Source organism: Acromyrmex echinatior, chromosome 4, assembly GCF_024713525.1.
Source record: "Acromyrmex echinatior isolate Ae372 chromosome 4, ASM2471352v2, whole genome shotgun sequence".
Lineage (NCBI taxonomy): Eukaryota > Metazoa > Arthropoda > Insecta > Hymenoptera > Formicidae > Acromyrmex > Acromyrmex echinatior.
This window is the reverse complement of record NC_141855.1, coordinates 2,563,645-2,585,309: the sequence shown is the minus strand read 5'-3', so window position 1 is coordinate 2,585,309 and position 21,665 is coordinate 2,563,645. Positions and strand designations below refer to the sequence as shown.

Sequence of the window (21,665 nt, the reverse complement as noted above, 5' to 3'; positions counted from 1 at the left end):
AATAAAAAAAATTTTATTTCTTTTATTGTAAAACAAATATCACTAAAAAAAATTTTTTTTTACATTTTTATAGTTATATGTCATTTGCAACCTTTTTATGTTATTCTCCAATTAGCCAACAATTTATTATCATTCTTTTTATTTAATTATACATTTTTGCAGAATGACAGTATACAGTAGAGAGAATAAATCACGTAATACATTTTATCCGATCATTGATCGGTCAAATTTTGTCAAAATGACAAAAGTTTTAAATCGTTTCTACAAATTACAAAGAGGGAAGAAATATCTTCGCCATGTCGCGCTTTGAACATAAAAGATATTTAAGTATATATATTTGCCCAATAGAAAGTTCTATTAAAGAGAAGTGATACATTATAATGTTTCCTGTTATTCATCTCCTGTTATTTCTGTTCTTAAGATTTAATCGCATTGAGTATTTATTTTTGCACCATATATTTCTGAAAGTCAAACAATGAGCTGAATTAATATATACAACTAATTACACATCAACAATATATACACGCCGTTTATATTTAGATATGAATTAGCTATTTTTTATGATGCAGAATATTTCGAAAAATCGTTGAAGGCGGGAGTAAGAGCTTCTTTCAAATAAAATCTAATTATTTTATTTAAGTATTATATTTAAAAATAAATAACTAATTATTTTTCAGACAATTTTTCCTTATGCAAAAAATTTTTCGTAAATTTAATTAAATCAAAATAATTTCTCAATTTTGTTTAATTCATACGAGGATGAACTAACAAATATCCAGTTTCAGCTACAAATTCTATTCTTATTGTACAAAATTTTTTATATAGGTTTTGCTTTACTTGTTGCAAGTATTTAATTTTTACTATTAAAAAAACTTTAAGATATATTATAGTTAAATATAATTTCTGTAAAAAAATTTACTTTAAATTTAATTGAAACTTAATAATTGAAATACGCGAAAATCTATTTCAGAGTTTAATTCGTCATTTATAATTTTCTAATAATTAAATACTTACATGAAATGTGATTTTATAATTTTATCAATGTCTTGCAAATAAAACAATTTTTTTCCACTTTCTTAGTTCATCCTCTATATAATTTGGAATTGAAAGTATACAATTAATAATTTTGTGCATATTGAAAAAAAAGATCATGTTCAATTATTTTGAAAAAAATGTACTACAATTTTGTTTGAAAAATAATCTCACAATTGTATGTGTGTGTGTGTGTGTGTGTGTGTGTGTGTGTGTGTGTATATGTGTATGTGTGTTCGTAATGTAATATATAAGTTCAGTTTAAATTTGTATCCATTAGAGGACAGCAATGATAAAGGGATGATTTTAATTTCATTAATGTCAAATATCTTCTGAAGTTTCGCATAGATTAAATGATTTTTTTTTTTTTTTAATAGAGTAAGTGTATACAGTTCGCATTCTGCGATGTTTTTCAATGAGCTCATTTTTGCCCCCCTTTTTCGCTCTTTCTTATTCTTCATCTCGCTATTCTCTCTCTTCTATTTTGCAATCAATTAACGTCGCTGCCTGTCTGTCAGATAATTATTGAGCCTTTTGACAAATCCGCCCCAACCAGCTCGATCGATCTCATCGAAGTTCCGCTTAAAGAGACTGTCAAATGCAGTATCGATCTCATCGATGTTCCTCTTTGAGAAATGATCGAATACCGATCGGTCGATCTCGTCGAAATTGCCAGGCCGTACATTCATCACGCTGGGTCGCCTGCAATAATGGATATACTGTATGTAACGAATATGTAAGCGTATCTTTTTTAATCTCGGACATTTTATTTGAAAACGGAATGTTATATAAACTAATAAACGACGTTTATTTTAAAAACGCAATAAATTTTAGAGAGGTACAGAACTTAAACCGACGGAAAAAAGATGTAATTTAAATGAAATTTTATATTCATTGTTTTTTAATTTATTTTTTAAGTTAAAATTATTAGCTTTTACGTTTTAGTTTTCACGAGATGTTTACAAAATTGATTTCTTTATCTATAAATGTGCTTGTGAATATGTTATACTAATAAACGATACTACTGTAACAAATATACAATATAATATAATCCTTTTTTCTGACGAAAATTATTAGAAAGAAAGAGTTTTCGATGAAACTAGTCAGATACATGTAGAACGTATGAATGATTATAAGTTAGACTAGCTACAAGCGAAGTTCAATAACAACAAACATTCTTTTCTTCTTTCTTTTTTTCAATGAACTCGGATAAACGTAACTGAATATCCATTGCGTGATATCTGACATTCGACATTTATAAAAGCATATTGAAGCAAAAAAGGACGATAGACTGATGTCACACTAACGATTGGAGGTTGCATTTACATCTCTTGATCAATCAAAAAGAAACAGCAGCTTCTTATCAACATTCTATTTTACAAAATCTATTATTTTTCTAAAATATTATTTAAAAATAGTTTTATTAAGTAATAGCAGTTGATTACATGGTCAAATTCTGAAAAGCAGATGTAGATAGCAATAATATTATTCAACAACAAAAATGTACGAAGAAAAATTATTTTCCATAATTCTTTGAACATTATGATTTCCTTTACGAAATTTTCTATCATTTCACAATGTTTAAAAATTTGCAAAAGAGGACTGTTTTAATTTACTTTAACACAATAAATAAACTGCAATATGTGACATGTTAGAAAAATTTCATTGAAATTAAAATCGTTAAAATTATAATTAAAAAATATTTATGATTAATATAAAATCAAAGATGCTTATATATACATGTCAAGATTGCAGGTCCCTAATCTTCATTTTTATCATAACTAATAATAAATATTTACATTAACAAATTTACATTTGTTTAATGTAGTCTCTAAATCACTTATATATTGCGATGTTTAATGGAGAGTATCTCGATAAAAAATTTATTTAATGGAATACGAGATTTTTTAATTTTATAAGCTCATTTTATTATCGGAGATCAAAAATGACGTATCGATAACAATTTACCTGAAAGGTATAAACCTCTTGCTCTGACCAAAGATTCCAGATAATGAATCAAATCCCTTCTGATGTCCCAGTCGCAACGGATGGCCAATACCGTCTATATTGTAGCTGCCCATACCTTGAAAATTTCAGAAAGCTGCACTAATGTCTCTGTTAATTCTAATGGAAGATTGGACAATATATTATAGAAAGGCCGAATAACCGGATTTTATCCGGCGAAACCAGATAAGTTGGATAATCGGATTTTATTCGAAAATTGTTGGAAAGATTGAAAAATTGAAAATCCAATCTTTTTTTAAATTGTTTTTAAATTTTAAAGAATAAAAAAAATTTTTTTATATAAACCATTATAAATATACTATAAAGATTTAATTTTTGTACAGAAGATAGAAACAAATTTATGCCTGATATTGCAGAAATGCTCATCTTTCTTCTCTGAAAAATATAAAAATATTTAAAATACTTAAAATACTTAAAAAATAGTATTTAACAAAAATTGAATAAATACACAAATAGTGAATAAAGGCATAACAATTATTTCAATTTAATTTTTAAATTATATTACATTATATATCTTAATTAATATTTAAATATTATTTAAAAAATATTTAGTTATAAATTGATCAGATATACATTATATAATAAAATGTATTAAAAGTTTAAACTTTAAGTAGGTATATGTAATTCTTTCTATCCAAATTGTAGAAAACGATTTTTTTACAATCCGACCAGATAGCCGAATTATTTAGTCGGGTGATCGGATTGTAAAAAACCAGCCAGATAGAATAATTGCCAGATATTATCCTTAAAAACAACAGATATGTTAGATAAAAAATTTTATTAGCTTTCTTTAATTAAATACGACGAGAATATAATAAATGTTTAAATTATCGCTTTCATTTAAGTTAAATATTCGATGATTAAATATTCGATGATTGTTACGATAATTTGTTAGGCTGAATGTACCGCGAGAGAATTTTCAGAATTGAGGAATTTATTGTAACAGTAACAGAATACATTTTCATATTTTATTTGTGTGATGTAGGTTAACAAGAATTTTGAGATAAACATAAATTAAGAGAAATTGATTCTTCTTGTTTTAGTAATATTAATCTGTATATTGTATTATATCTGTATTATATTTTATTATAAAATGTATACATATAAAAAAAAACATGATATATAGGATAAATTTTTTAGAATAAAATTTTTTAGAATAAAATTAAGTGATAAAAAAATAAAGTTATATACAATGTATGTGCAATGTGGCGTGGACAAAATTTCGTACACTGATTTTTTTCTGCACATAGCGACACTATTGGTTTTCATGTTGGCATGGCGTGTAGTAAGAAGTTTAATATAATACAATTTTGATAATTAATAATTGCATACAATTTTTAATATCAATAATTGTCAAAGTAATTCTTGTTTGTACCATCAGAACGGAATGTAACGTTTTAACAAAAAAAAGTATTATAAAATTATTCGAAATAAATTCTGATCGAAATTATTCAATTATTCTTTATTGTATTTTCTAAGAAAAACGGAATAATTCTGATCGGAATTCATTCCGAGTTGTTCCATGATAGATGTTCTAAGAATCAAATGTCTTGTGAAATTCAGGAAGAAATTTGTGAAATGTAAACAATGTTAAGAACTCCCAAAGTCTCCGTGCATAATGACTTTCCACGCGAAATGAGATCCACCCCATCTCGTGCCCACGCACTTCCAGTTTTCCACGGAAAGCGAGATCCATCTCATCTTCTTTTCCTGCCTAGGAACGCACGATTTTCCACGCGAAGTGAGATCTACCCATATCAAAATATGATTTAATTATTCTTTTTGAACCTTGCTTCGTGCGGAAAGTATTGCATCCCTAGCAGAAAAGAGCGGCATCCTCCCCCCCCTCCTAAAAAACTTAACCCAATCCATATTTTTTAGTGTAGGGTAGCCCTCGCTTTGCATTGTAAAGTGTACACAAAGCAAGGGCGTTGTAAAATGTACTGTCTTCATATACTTTCCAACGTGAAGCGAAAGGGATGTGAGGTACATAATTCTTAATATTGTACATAGTAGAAATATAAGGCATTATTTCTTAATTTTTTTTTGTTTATAACTTTTTAATGAGTAACTTGTTTGAGTTACTCAGGATTAGTATTTTTTTCAATTATTTTGTTAATAACTTTTTAACGGATAACGACCAACTGAAACTTGTTGAAGATTATTCAGGATCATGAGCTTGATAATATGTCCAGATCAAGATCATCAAAGCGGGATTTGTTCGGTATATTTATCTTTTTGACTTCTAAATGAAAGCTTAAAGTTTTCCTTACAAAACTCGTTTTTAAAACTGTTCCTAAGATTTTATTGGCTTTTGTTCAAATTAAATGAAAAGAGTATTTTAAATTCAAATGCTCGTAACTTCATTAAAAATCATCGTATCGCAATTTACAAAACAAATTCTTAAGATTGAAACTTTACTCTTGTTGAATAGTACAATTGCAAATTTTTTTCGATATAACGATACACGATATAACGATACACGCAAAATTTTTATAACGATATACAATTACGAAACGTAATACAAATAAAATAACACTACGAACTTTTGTTTTAATATATTAATAATCCAATATATTAATTACTTACACATTTTTTTCATATTACTCTTTCTTATTAGTTTAATTATGTCGTTTTTTTATATGCATTGGATTTAATTTTAATTAAATCAAAATTGCATATCCTAATTGCATGTTTATTAAATACAATTTTCCGATCCTGATTCTTTTATACATAGAATATATATATAACATATCAGGTAATTATAACTTAAAAGAAATCATGTGTAATATTCAAAATCAATATGAAAGCTTTTCTCTATTCTTAATACTATCATTTCTAAACCATTCTCTTTCTTCATCTTGTACTGTTCTCCACCATGATTAGGCATTGCTGCAAAATCAATTCAAGCTTCTCACAAGATTTCCGCCGCCAATTGGATCCAAGTTTCGCACAACATTTCTGCCTCCAATCTGATCTAAATTTCTCACAAGATTTCCGCCTCCGATGTGATCCAGATTTCGCGTGAAGTGCAGCTTCTCTAAGATGCTCATCGGCTGATCAATGCGCTGTTTTGTTCTTACGTTTGGATAATCGATGCTTCTAACTAAATGTCCGCCACCGATTTGATCTAGATTTCTTATCAGGTGTCCGTTACCAATCTGATCTAGATTTCTTACGAGATGCCTGCCGATCTGATCCAAATTTTTAACAATTCGTCTATCATTCTCTGCGTTGTTTAAAACAACGCCATTAAGTTGATCCATAAATAACTGATTATTTGCTTGATTGGCATTTAAATCAGGGCTGTTTAATGGATGATTTATTGTATCTTCAAACGCTACAAAATTGATCGAAGAATTAATGAGATTTCCATTACGAAATCGATCGGCAAAAAGTTCCTCTCGGCAGAATATGTCAAGTATTTGCTTGTCACTGGCGAAATTTAAACATTCAATCAAACGACTCTCTTCTTCGTTTAATAAACCTTCAAATTGCTTGTCCGTATCCCTTACGAGATGTCCACCACCGATTTGATCCAAGTTTCGCTTCGTACTCTGCTTAACCCCTACAATGATGAAAAAAAGGAATTACTATGGCTTTTTATAGAGGAATAAAATTTGATTTTTTCGGCGAATATTTATTACATTGTTAATTACAATCGAAATATTCATATCGCATTTGCATTGGACTGAATAAATTAATAGTAAACATGCAGAGTATAATAAATATGGAAGCATTAATTTTGTATCAAAATCTAAATTTGTTGAAATTACGATACATGCTTCAGTAGTTTCAATCTTAATTTTTTTGCTTATTCGCTGTGCTGATTTGCAATTCATTTTTTATTTGCGATTTTCTATATTTATGCCATGCATAACATATAAATTATTACTTATTGAAAAATGAATATTTGATCTCACTCTGCGTGCACTTCTTGTGTACGCAGGGTGAGTTCAAATATTTACAAACGATATTTTTACACTTTAGTCAATAAAAAATATTTTCCTAGCACTCACTTAATAAAAATAGGAATCAAGATAAAGTAAAGATAAATGAGGTAAAGATAAAAGTAAAGTGAAGCAATAATTTAAAGTGCACAGCATAGATAGATGATAATCTGATGACAGTTTTTAATCGCTGCTTAAAAAGATATATATATATATATATATATATATATATATATATATACTAATTGTTTTCTTTCACTATCTATACAAAATAATACATATAAAATTCATGCGTGCTATCAAAGTCGTCGAAGAACTGTGTGAAACGAAAAAATCGCGAAGTAAAAGCCTGAATAAAAATTGCAGGGATTGCATAAGATTTGCACATGAGTGCAATAAAATCATGCAACGACGTGTCATGCGTAAACAGGTGACATTAGAATTCTCACACCTAAACTGTTATCACGCTTACCTCCATCGTTGTCGCCTACGCAATTTTAACCCGTGCACTCAACGATGTACATACATCATAAATCTCTCGGGTGTGACAATTTTCCAAGATAATTTTCTATATTCACACGCAAAAAATCTTTTCGTGAAAATTAAGCAGACCTTTCGCAAATTTTCCAACTATATTATTTAAGTTTAGTCATTACACGAACTATTTTATTTTATACGACGTTTATTCCGGAACCGCTAGACACACGTACTCCAAATCAATGATTAATAGCATAATATAATATAGAAATACATAATAAATGGTAAACGTGTGTACACAAGAAAGATAAAAACCGAAAAGGTCAAAATAACAATGTACATATTTATCCGAATTATGAAATTTTGAATAGTGGTAGATAACCACACTACATGTTTCATCAGTTCATCAAGCTCAATTATATATCAAATATTAATAAAAGTTTTAGATACATGTATTGTTCGATGAAAAATATTACGTGGATTTGAAATTATTATTTAGATCCATATTACGTGTCTTCAGTTGAGTAAAAAAATATATTAGAACATTGTGTGAAGTGGCAATACAGCAATCTTTAAAAATTAATTAAAACTGAATTCTTAAAAAATAATATATATCGATAAATTATCATATTCTATCATATTTAATTCCCCATTTCTGAAGAATTTCTCATCTTTAATAATCTCTTGAAAAAATCTATAAATTGTCTTTTCTATATTTAAATGATTTTTATTCCAGTGTTTATAAATTAATCATGTGAACATTGCAAATGATTATTTTATTAAGACATTCACACTCGCCAATATTTTTTACTTATACATTTTTTGAAGTTGATTAAAATTGAAAGCTAATGAAATCGTAAATAGTAATTAATTGTTACGTTTTCCAAATAAGCGTGGGCGTTCTGCAGAAACAAGTTTATGGTCTTTGAATCACCGATTATAATGCTATAATCGAGCCATAAAATGCAATCAAAAGGATACACGATAATAAAAGTCGTAAATTATGCTTCTATCTTTATCTATCAAAATAATATTTCTTGTATACATTCTATACACGATCCATTCTCTGACTTAATTTTAATAACTTAATTTTAGATGCTTCAACTATAAAATAATATCTAATTTTTATTTTATTAATAATTAATAAATAATATTATCTATAAATAACAATTTAAAGAAAAAATTATATTCTATTTAATTCTAACGATTCTAGAGCAATATATTGTATACTCCGTATAAAATGTGTATAGTATATCCTGAATTTAAACGTCAAAACTTCGTGAGTGTGTAAGAGATCGATAAACTAATAAGTCCTTTAGAGGTATGTTTGTTTTACTTTGTATACATGTTACAGTAAAAGTGTTAACTCAGTAAATGTATACACTTACTGTAGTCTATTGTAGTGTGTCAATGTGTACATTTATAATACGTAAATGTATACATTGACTAGTAAGTGTATACATTTACTAAAGTTAACACTTTGACTGTGACATACATATACACTTAATTTAACTTCATATTTTTTTTTTGTCGAGTTAATTTCTTTCACGGAGAGAGAAAGAGAAAGAGAGAGAGAGAGAGAGAGAGAGACGGATTAATTTCTTTTTCATTCTCTAGAAATATTGTACTAGATTTACAAATAAGCAATAATCAAGTAATATTTAGATTGTATTTTATCTATAATTAAATACAATACAACCGATATTTAACAAGAGCAAACTTCTTTTTCGTTTTGGAAAAGTTTTATCTCTTTTAACATACTTTTTTTTCTATAAAAACGTATTTACTTAATTTTTTTCTTGGCATTAATTACTATAGCATAATTTGTGCGAAATAATTTTTATCTTGTGACATAAATAATCAAACAATTTTAAACTTAGACGCTACGTTAATACGATAGATTGATACTTTTACAAGTAATTAAGTATCGTAGCTGCAATATATATGTGCATATCGGACTAAACTCTTAACGTGCAATTCCGATAGACCATAAAAGTAATATATCAAAGGGTAAAGGAGTATGTTTAAAAATTTAATAGTGCGGTATCGATTACGCATTGTTTTCTCTTTCGCGATAGTATATAATCTACTATAACTAGATGCGTATGCCTCAGTATGTACTTAAGATCAAAGTAGCGAATTGCCCACTCCATTATTTATCGTGTATTTGTATATATTTGTAAACAATTTCCAGTGACAAATAATCTATAAAATAGGATAACCTATATGTGTGCAAATATGTCTATATTCTTTTAATTCACATCTTCGTCGCGCAATATTATAATGGACAGTAGATATAAATTTAAATTTATTCAATTATTTATTCACCAAATTTATTCCCATTATTATTACAATCACATGTAATTATAAACAGTATTATATTCAACAATGAAATGTTTAAAGACATATGCTTATTTTATATCGAATTTTATCAGTTTTACTTATAAATACTATCTGCCTATTATCTTTATTTAAAAAAAAAATAAAAAACAGATATCAAAGAAATTTAGTGTCTTACATAAAATTTAAAAAACTTTAAAACAACGCAAAAATGATTTAATTATAAGGTATAAATAGAATAATAAATTACATCTTTATATATATATAATTATATATAATCTATATCGCGTCTGATTTTTATAACTTGTTTGTAATAATTTCTGGAGTACGGTTTCATAATTAATATTTACATTCTAAAAGTGAATATTTGCCATTTCTTTCTCTGATATTGTCTTTCCGTACAATGTAATGAACATGAATAAATATCATTTTTTTAAACTTACTTTGATCTTCCATATATCTTGCCAAAAGATCCGCCAATCCTTCATTCTGCTGCAGCGTATTCGGTCCAGCCTGTAACTGTAAACAAAGAAAACTTTTTAATTGTAGCCACAGGCCTTGTATATCACATAACTTGTTGCCATTCTAAACGACAAAGCCGCCACGGGCAAGCTGCTTCCGTTATTAAGAAGAGTAGAAAAGTTTGGACTGTTGAAAATTATATAAAATTTAAACGTCGTTTGTGGAAAATGAATAAACATATATAAATTTTCTTTTTAGCACATTTTTAATATTTTCTTGACGAACAAAATTATTATTATTATCTTTTATTGCAATACAAATACAGCAAATGGCAAAGCAAGATTGCAGTTACAAAGCCGTTAAAAAAAGCTATTAAAATCGGCTGCGAAAATTCACAAAAGTATGAATAATTGAGGGCAATATTGATAATTAAGGGGATCATAAAGTCGTCTGTTTTGCCGATTAAACACAACAATCTTTGTATAATAATTATATTTTTTTCTTTTATAGATTCAAAAATCTTTTTCCGGGATTAAAATATACTCATATGTATGCATTTGGAAACATCACCTGGGTGCTCCCGTGAATCATCTTATTCTTGTTTAATATTAGATAAATAACATGTCTATGAGTTTATGCCACGAACAAAAAAAATTGTTTAAATTGAAATCTTCTTTAATTTCTTAGTCTAATATGACGTTAGAGCTGTCAACAGCATTTGCTTGATATAAAATTACAACTTGTACTCACGAAATTGTGTACCACAATTGAAATACAAATGATCAAATTACAAATGATAGACTTTTGTAAAATGATGACAGGAGTTTAAGTTGTCAAAATTGATCTTGAATGCACCACCCGCGAAGTAAAGGTCGATATATTACGGTATGTTGCTGTAGCTTTTCATTATATCATTATTATAGTGATAATAATTGACCGGCTGTAGAATAGGATTGTTTGCAATACAATTTCAACACTGCTTAGTTATAAAAAATATTAATAATTTTTTCATGATGCACAATGACATTTTAGCATTTTCCGATGACAATCTATTTCGATTATCGGTATAAACTACTATAACTATGCAAAAATATAAACTGTGCAAGAAATTTAGCTAAAAAAATAGAATAAATCTGCATCAATGACGTAAATTTTCAATATATCTTCAGTTAGATATATATTACCGAATACTAATAATATCTGATTATTCGGATAATAAAAAAGTATCGGATAATATCGGATACTGGATATTTTCCGAATATCCGGTATATCTCTAATATAAACTGTTCACAGATTTGCAACGTGAGTATTTTTAGGCATCGATATTTAACGTCAATTGTGTTTGACGCTTTTTTATTTTAATTCATTTTATAATTAGGGAATTTTATAATCAGAAAACAATAATTAAATAAGAATACAATTATTATTTTTTGTAAGATTTTAATGCCATACATGTACATTAACTATACAGTATACAATGTGGTATAATTTATGAAGTTTGTAATTATAGTAATTTACACTTAACAGAGTGAATATTTTATTTTTGTCAATATTTATCTTATCTTATGTTTAAAAATTTTATAAATTTCATTTTGCAATTTTCGCAAGTAAGATTATAAATTGATTTATTAAATTTTGTTATTTCTGGAAAACAATTATTTCTTTGTTCATTGAGCATTAATCATTTGTTTGAAGGAGATCGAAAATTCATTAACTTTGTCAACTTTATTATTATATATCCGTGACACACAACTCGTTACTTATTATAGTTCGCGTTATTACAGTAACAATGCATCATGAGAAACGAGAATTTTAGTACGGAACGATCGAAGCTATACCGTTGACATTGGCGACGTTTGGTTTTAGAGCAAAATTAAATCTGTAAAATTTTTTGTTTTTCAGCGTTTTGCAATGTACGCAAAATTTTATTTTCCTTCGCTTATCATCCCGGTACATTATGAAAAATTGTAGATGTTCCGGAAGGCCTCAAAGTGAAAAGCTCTTTCATAAAATTCAATTAAACCGTAAAATGCGTCCCTTCACTGAGGAAAAGAGAAAAAAAGAGAAAGAGAGAGAGAGAGAATGAGGGAAAAGTAAGGATGGAGGAAAGAGAGAGAGGGTGAGAAAGAGAGTGTGAGAGAGAGAGAGAGAGAAAGAGAGAGAGAAAACGAAAGAGAGAGCAAAAGAGAGAAAGAGTACATCATTGTTTATCGGTCTTATTTCAAATAAATTTACTTAAAATATATATTTTAAATAAAGAAAAGATTAAAATGTTATATTTATTATTTTAAATAACTTCTTCTGACCTATTTCTTATTTAATATTTTAAATAAGTAATAGGAATTTATTTTATATTTTTTTATTTTAAATAAGTTGTATCAGTTTTTTATCGATTTTGTATTTTAAATAATTTTCTGGAATCTATTTTATATTTTTTATTTTAAATAAATTGTATCAGTTATTACTGATCCATCACAGTAAAAGTGACGGTGAACAATTAAATTATAGTATATTTATGATGTATTTATGATGAAGCATGTGTAAAGTACAAGATATACCTATATATGATTCGTCAATTTTTCACTTGTGATTTTCAAAGGGCACTATTAAATACTATTAAATATTAATTATAAGTTATAGTCATAAAAAAACTGAAACATTATACTTATAAATGTATATATTCATATATTCAAATAAATAAAATTAAAAATAGAAAAATAGATTCGCATACATGCGACGCAATATAATCAATAAATCAAGGCTTAATAAGCCTTAACTTATTAAAAATCATTAAAATATTTTGTATTTATTATTTGAAACGTTTAAAATACATATTTCTTATCTTATATTTTAAGTAAGTAATTTAAAATAAGAAATTGTCTTCGAAAACTTATTTAAAATAAAATACAAGTTATTTTTCTATTTTAAATAAAAGTTATTTTATATTTTAAATAAATTAATGTATTTTCGAATCCTATTTTTTATTTAATATTTTAAATAAGTTCTTGGAACCTATTTTATATTCTTTATTTCAAATACGTCGTATCTATTACTTTACCAACGCTTACGATTTTATATTTTAAATAAATTTTTGAAACATATTTATTTTTTATTTTATATAAATCGTATCGGTTATTTTACCGAGCCCTGTTTGTTTATGCTTAACATGCAGCTTTCGGTTTCGCTAAATGTTCATTTGGCGTTCATTCGCCTCATTATGTGTATGTGCTTCATTATTAGTTGCTAATATTAAAAATGCAAAAGAAAAAGGTCCGAAGATTGGAGCTTAATAGATTGAAATTCACGATTGAAATTCACGATTGAAATTCATACTTTGGATGTCAACATTTCGAACAATTACTACGCTAACTTACATGATTTTAGATTTAACACTTTGTATCCTCTAAACAAATTGATCGAATTTAAAAAATCAAACGTAGGAATGTAAGGAATTGAAAGACTTTTCTAATGACGTATCATTTGAGATTTTTCTAATGACGTATCATTTGAGACTTTTCTAATGACGTATCATTTGAGACTTTTCTAATGACGTATCCTATTTGAAATTTTTTAAAGCTTGGTACCTCCGCTTAGAGGGTTAAAGTTGAAGGTAAGAATTATATGTCGAAAGATCCCTCTCTAAATAAAAATTTATGTATTTTTGCGTTTTTTCAAAAAATCATTTTTATAAAAGATATTCAGTTTTGATAGACCTGTATAAATTTACTGTAAAATATTATTATTGTATGTACAAAGTTATAGTTTGAAACGAGCAGTAGCAAGTTACTTTTGAGAATTAGTAATTAATAACAATAACTTATTACATTTTTTACTCGATAACGAATAATGATAACTAGTTACTTTTAAAATGTAACTTCCTATTTTCTGTATAATCCAAGTACAATACAAAATACTAAAGACTAAAAAAAAAAATCTTTAAGTTATCTTTTCAACAAAGCAAAAAAATGTCAAAAAGATAACAAAAAGATATTGTTTTTAGATTGTTTTTTTAATAAGACGAAAAGATAACTATAAGACGTCTTTTAGTTTTCTCGAAAAAATAACTTATAAAAAAACATCTTTTTGTCATTTTCCTATGATTGCCTTTTTGCAAAGCGAAAAGTCGACTAAAAGATATTTTTTTTATATCATCAAAAAGACAACATGAAAAAGTTTCTGTTTATTTTTCCGTTATTTTGATACTTTTCATCACTCACCCGCGAGCAGTACATAAGATCACCACCAAACGGATGTGGTGAAGTTTCAGTTTAAAAGTCATAGAATAGAATAAAAGTGAAGCATTATGAGAAATTTTACCCATGTTCTAGTAAACATTACTAAAATATTTTTTAAAAGGGTCCCTAAAGAGGATTATGATAAAAGATAATGGCTTTTGCACACAGCATACGATAAGCATTGCAAGATTCATAAATAAGATGCATATTGAGTCATATAATTTCGTTTTACGTAAAGCTTAATTTGAGGACCTGATGTTATTAAACGTTATGTGTGCGAAAATATAAAAACTAAAAAAAAATCTTAAAGACGATTAAAAGATAACTATAGAAGTCATCTTTTAATTATTATATGACTAAGGCTATAAAGATGACAGGCAACATTTGTCGTTTTTTGCCATCTTTTTGTCGACCATACTTTAAAAGATATCTTTAGCTTTTTAATCATTTTTTAAAAAACAATTTAGTCATATTTTAGTCACCTTTTAAACGACTTTGTGCCCTCTGGGTATATTATGTAATCTGTTTTCTGTTCCTGCATTAGACTGTACTCTAAAACTCTCTTTTTCGCTTTCGATAAATATCAAACATATACCTTCTTTAAGTTCCAAAAGAGTACTTTAGTTCAGCCATAGAAAAGGGACCTATAGAATGACTTGTTAGCACGCTAACATCCTTATAAAGCGCATTTTGAATAATCTAAGATTATATGCATAAAAACAATATGTTAAGATCGTTATCGGCGTAACGACATGTACTTGGTATGCTTATCGCTGACAACTTATCGCGCTCACCACGAGGTTGCAAGCTACATTATGCTAATTAAAGCTTCGTTCGTCGGTGCGGATCGAATTTACCGCGCAACGTTCTCTCCTTCGCGCGTCAGGTAGACATTATAAATTCCCGGCACAACCCTTCTGCAATTTCGACTAAATTGAAAAATGCAACATAACGATCGTACGCATCATGCGTATTCAATGAATACTAATTTCTTGGCTTCCAAATTATATATTTTCGCGCTATTACAATAGGCAATACACAACTTTTTTTTTACATTCTCATGTTTTCTTATAATCTATTGTGCTTTAAATTGTATACAATAGGAAAATATTGAAATTATTTTATTAATAGACACCTTCTTTTTAAGGGGATCCTAAAATGAAGAACCCGAACTCCGATGAGATCGCTATTTTAATAAATAAAATGCTGTACATTGATATATCTTTATATATACCTCATACTTTATATATAATCCCTACAAAATACTCGCATGGTGTGCGTATAAGTGCGAGTACTCGCACGTGCGTGACCCTTTTATAACATAGAGACCGTCTAATAAGATATGAGCTAATTTGATCGACTTTTGTATGCAAGGTAGTAGTTTTAGTAAAATTTATAACAGAAAGAGAAATATATTGTCTTATATAATCTTAACGCGTATCTAAATTAATCTTAAATCTAAACTGCGGTGACGGAACACGATTTACTATCATAACAATGTTGTGTATGTACAGTACGTGTAACAAATATGATGGTAAATTGATGGCGATGCACAATAATTTGTAAAATAAATGTTAAAAATAAAAAAAAAATTTATTTCTTCTTCACATACTAGAGACTAGAGTATCGATTGTATATCTTGAAACATGTCACATAACTGAGTGAATTTATTAGGTAAATTTATAAGGGAAGTATAAATGAAATTGTTAAATATTACAATGAACTTGTTCACTTTTGTAATTTTAACTTTGTTTTAAGATATACATTCACATCTTTAAATTTTTAAAATAATTTTGTAAAAAAGAAGTTTGAAACTAAACAATTCTCTTCTCGCATGCATTATTCGACATGTAATGTACAAAAATTTTTATTTGTTAATATCTTTTAATCTAATTTTAATTATATTCTTGAAATTTAAAAGTGCCACGAATATAGATACACTAATATAGAGCGGGAATTCCTAAAACATGGTAGATCAATCAACGCATGATTTTTTCATGTTGTGATTCTTATTATAGAAGATCTCTATTATAAAGCAATTCAATCCTCATTTGTGATATGAGCCTCAATTCCAGAAAATACGTGTTTGCTCACTGATCTGGTTACATGCTATTTATAACAACCTTACTATTAATGAAAAATAAATACTATCCCATAAAAAAAATAATTAAATAAATATTTAACTTAATTTTTATGAAGAATTTTTATTGACCAAATTATGGACCTCTCTGGTTTTTCAGAAACAATGAATCTATATATAAGTAACTTAACTGATTCCAAATTACTACAATAATAAAAATCTTTTACAAAACTTAATTGGAACAATCAAATTTTAAACAAATAGTTAATTTAAATAACTTATTATAGATTAATTTTTATATTGAAATTAATTACAAGTAAAATTTACAAAAATTGATTTTAGAATAAATTATGTTAACAACATAAATTGTTATTGTTAATAACAATTATTATAAAATAATGATCGAATTAGTTATCTTTTTGGATAAACTTCCAAAAATGCCCCATTAATAACTCAATTAGAAATGATAATGGAATCGACATCGAATCGACGTGGGAATGCCCAAAAATTAGTAAAAATCGTTAATTATTTACAATTATGCAAGTAGTCTGCGCTTTTATCGCTTAATTATTAGAATTCAAAAGAGGAACTACTTTTTTTCTCATTCAGCATATGAGATTAAATGAAAAAAGAAGATCATTTTGATGTCCGTTTAATATTAAGCGTATCTCGAGATTGTTGGATGAGAGTCATAAGAAATGCCGACAATTACAAAATTATTGATATATGCAATCACGTTCTTTACAATGCTGTTTCGACTGTTATCCTGAATGTGTACTACACTCTCAAATATCATTAGTATGCATGGGAAAACTTTTCATATAGGAATGCACGATGGCGCATATGCATCATCTGAGCTTTAACCCGTTCAGTTATTACTGATGAGCTATACACTAGAACATTTCGTCCTGAAAGGCAGCTATCGCTAATATCCTTGCAAATTACAATCTCGCGTGCCCTACCTTACTTCAAGTTTTTCCATTAAACTCATCAAATAAAATTATCGGACCTAAAACATGCAGGAGACAATGTATTCTAAGAAATGCTTGTTACGTTACTTTCTTGTTTCCGTCAATTGCATCTATTCTCCCTGCTCCGAGATGACTGTGGATCTACAAAGATGGCCGTAATTGTATCGTGAAACGTAAGTCGTAGTCGTAGATTAACAAACAATATTTTAGTTGATCTACGACTTATGTTTCACGTCTCAGTTACGACCATTTTTGTGCTTAGACCCTGTCGCGGAAATGAACAAAACGATTTTCATAAGGTTCCAAATAAAATAACACATAAAATTAAAGTTAAAAACTACTTTCGCGCACAGAAGGAAGATGAGTAAAAGTAATGAATTGCATTAAAGTTATATTTTATTGATATTTCATTAAAAAAATTCTGAAATAATTTTACACACATATATATATATATATATGTTACCATATATATATGTTACGTAATAAATTATGTAATCATTTAGATATAATATGCCATTTAATATTTTTTTTTCTTTGTCGTATTTTTTTTGTATAAAGAAAAAAATCTTTCTCTTGTAGAAAGAAAAGTGTAACGACGAAACAACTGAATATTATATTTATATGCTTCTTTTTCTTTTTCTTCTCTCTCTCTCCCTTTCTCTCTAATACAGAAACTTTATCAGACTTATCTTTATTAAAGATTCAAAACTGTTGTGCAGTGTGTCAGGATTAAAAAATAGAAAACATCCATTTTTACAAACTTCGACCAAAAACGTTTTATCAAGAGACATTGTTGAGGTCGATCTTTACTTTAATCTATGAAAGTGACATGGCAAAATGAAGTCCACTCTGATATATAACGCGACTTCACGGCTCATCCGGCGGAAAGCTACGGAACAGTGAGAACCATTAAACAGTCTTGAGTCGAGATAATGTCTCGACAAAAGCGAAAAGGTCGAGGCATGAGAATAGCAAGCGAGAAAACTATTTGGTCTCGCGCAAAGCGCAATTCAGGGGAACGTCGCGCGACCCGATGCAACAAGTTGCGAATGCAACGAAGCGCATCGCACACCCTTCTCTCTTCTCACGATTATCGAGTAAAAGCGCACAACAAACAACTGACGAAAGTCCTTGGAGACTTAACGGGAAGATTAACATGAAGCGAGATCGCTCTCGATAGATTTTCAAAGCAGAGACCGCAATTACACCGTAGACATTGTAAATATTCCTTTTGCCGCGTTTCTTCATAAAGAAATTCTTCGAACAAGATTCCGGTTTTTCTTGGCAGTTTTTCCGTCAGAAATTGAGTGCTACATAGAAAAAAATGTTTGGTTGAATTAACTAGAATTCTAGTGGAAAATGAACGATCCAGAACTCTAATTAAATCTACAAAATTTCTGGTTAAATCTATTAAAATTCTAATTGAAATAATCAATAAGATCATTTAATAGATTTAATCAGAAATCTAATAGACAACCAAAATTCTGGATCGTTCATTTTCCATCAGAATTCCAATAAATTCAACCAAACATTTGTTTCCGTGTATTCCTTTTTGTCAGAAATTGAGTACTGCTTAGAGTTTCATTAAATTGTATCATTAATTGTCTTAAGAAGAAATAGCGTTTATATATTTTATAAAGATTATTTCAATCTTTTCTAGTTATCAATTAGTTTGTAATTAATTAGTAATTTTCAAGCATTCAATAATATTTAATTAGTAATAATAGTTAAATACTGAATAATAAATTTAATTACCTTTACTGAATTTTCGAAAACTGATAAATTTTTTGTAATTTTGAAAAATAATGATATTAATAAATAACAAAGGCAGGTAACTTAATTGTATTAAAATTAGGATAGTCTCATGCATTTTATCACTCATTACATTCATTTTAACGTAACGGACGTGTTTTAACGAAATTAATTACGTACCAATAGTGCATGTAAAGTCGAATAAAATTTAATTTCTACATATAATGTGGAATTGTCGAAATTGACAGCTAAACAGACTGTCGAACATAGCGCTTGTTCGCCTTGTTGTTTAAAATTATAATGATCGGCAGGGTGAATATACGCCTGTTGCACGCGCTTGTTGCAAATTAAAGCATACAAGCGGACATTAAATAATATCCTATTTAATTATAAAGCTTAACAATTTATCTTTAAAGGTTTTACGCAGTAAAAAAAGTTTATATGTATAACGCAACAAAAATGGGATGTTTTTATTTTTATAGGTGATTTCCTTTGATCACCCTTCAAGCTATTAATTTTAGTAAAATGATTTAAAAAATCTTTTTATGCAACATTTGCATGAATTGCTTGTAATATTATTTATGTAAAAATTATTGCTGTATCAATGCTCTGTAATTAGCTTTATATTTTACAATACTGAACACTGTTACACATTGTTGCTTACCAAAAGCAAAATTTATTTTGAAATTTTATTGTTCAATCTCTTTGCTATGCTTGCATTAAAATTTTATGGCACAAAATGGAAAGATATTACAAATCCATTTATACGCCTACATAAAATGTGATTTTAAGCGCTGAATTTTATGTGTTATAAAACCAATATTATTTTTCCATAATGTACATATTTTTGCACAATAAGAAACTCTATTATAAAATATCGATTATATTCAAAATTTCTAACTGCGACTTTTTTTTACTTTTTTCATGTAACTTTTTGATATAAGTAAGTAATAAAGCACGAAATGCTAGCAAAAGACATGCAATAACGCAGATTCAATAATATATGTCAATAATCTGATATGTTGCAACAATTGTTAAATTTTATTATCGTATAATCACATATTATAATTATAAAATATAAAAGTTAATCATTAAATTATATTTAAAAAAATAAAAATTTTCTTCTTCAGCCGTTATAAAACTAAATATCATACACAAACTACCTTTACAAGTTTCACGAATATAACATTAAATACTGATATATTCATGATCAATTAAAAAATATTTTACGGTGAAATAGCACGCGGGGAATGGTATTTCACTGTAAAATATAATAAACTAATATAAAAAACTGAAATTGCAATTGTGATACGTAAATGAAGTGTATACTTTACCTGAATGGGTCCTGCCACCGCATAAGCGACCACGCCAATAAAAACGATCACGATCGATGAACCGGAAAATGCCATTATGCCGTTGAGTTTAGTCCACGATGCGTAGTACCGATCGATATCGAGGACTCGTTCTTCAGAAAGAAACTAATCAACCGCAGTTTCTTCAGACTCGTGATGCACACGTCGTGAAAAACGTGTGGAGTGCCCCGAGTTTCGTGCTTCCATGGAATATATAGAGGGCTGCGCTTTCCCCTGTTCAGGAAGGGGTGCAAACGTCGCGCAGACGCGGCATGTCACAGGTCTTCGTCGATGATTAGATACATTTGTCATTTTATGACGCGAAATTCGATACATATATCGATAGCAATAGACCCAAGTATTCTCTGCATCGAAAGCGAGAGATTAAAACTATAACGGGCAAAGATCACATTGCATAAGATGCATACACAAAATCAATTTTATAATTGTTCGTGAAAACGAAAATGTGATAACTGAAAGACGAAATAAGTTTTCCTTATCAAAATTACATGAGTAGTTTTTATCGGGTTTGTGTAAAATAAATTAGATCATTATTTAAACTTTGACAAATTTAATAAATCTTAAATTAATATTTTTTTTATTCGTCTTTCCGTCTTTTAAAAATATAAAGATTGCATAGCAGTAATTTAGCAGATTTGCTATTTTACTATCAATGTAATAATATACTTCAATAAACTTGTTATAATTCGAGTGAACGATATTCTTTTTCTTTATCATGCTACTAGCTATCTCAATAATCTTAATGCTACACATTTTTACGGTCTAGACAGAATAAATGGATAATAAACGTTTAATCCATCAAATCAGACATATGTCTTCTGACCATTAGCAATTTTTGTTAAATAAAGTATAAGTACTTTTCGATAACGCATCAATCTCTGATGTTGTATCAAAATGGCTTTGCCATTTGAACTATTATAAAAGAAGATTAATATCGGAAGATAAGCGTAAGATATATACAGGTTAAT

The 21,665-nt window shown here is 27.9% G+C and overlaps 1 protein-coding gene across 1 annotated transcript; it reads right to left on the bottom strand.

The window, feature by feature from the left end:
* Positions 1–122: 122 nt before the first annotated feature.
* LOC105147436 (uncharacterized) lies at positions 123–20,903 on the bottom strand. The gene is made up of 5 exons (XM_087405136.1): positions 20,659–20,903; positions 10,268–10,343; positions 5,960–6,625; positions 3,001–3,115; positions 123–1,734 (listed from the first exon to the last, which is right to left on the bottom strand). The coding sequence occupies exons 1-5, from the start codon at positions 20,731–20,733 to the stop codon at positions 1,527–1,529; spliced, it is 1,140 nt and encodes a 379-aa protein (XP_087261262.1). The 5' UTR covers positions 20,734–20,903; the 3' UTR covers positions 123–1,526.
* Between the last annotated feature and the right edge of the window lie 762 nt (positions 20,904–21,665).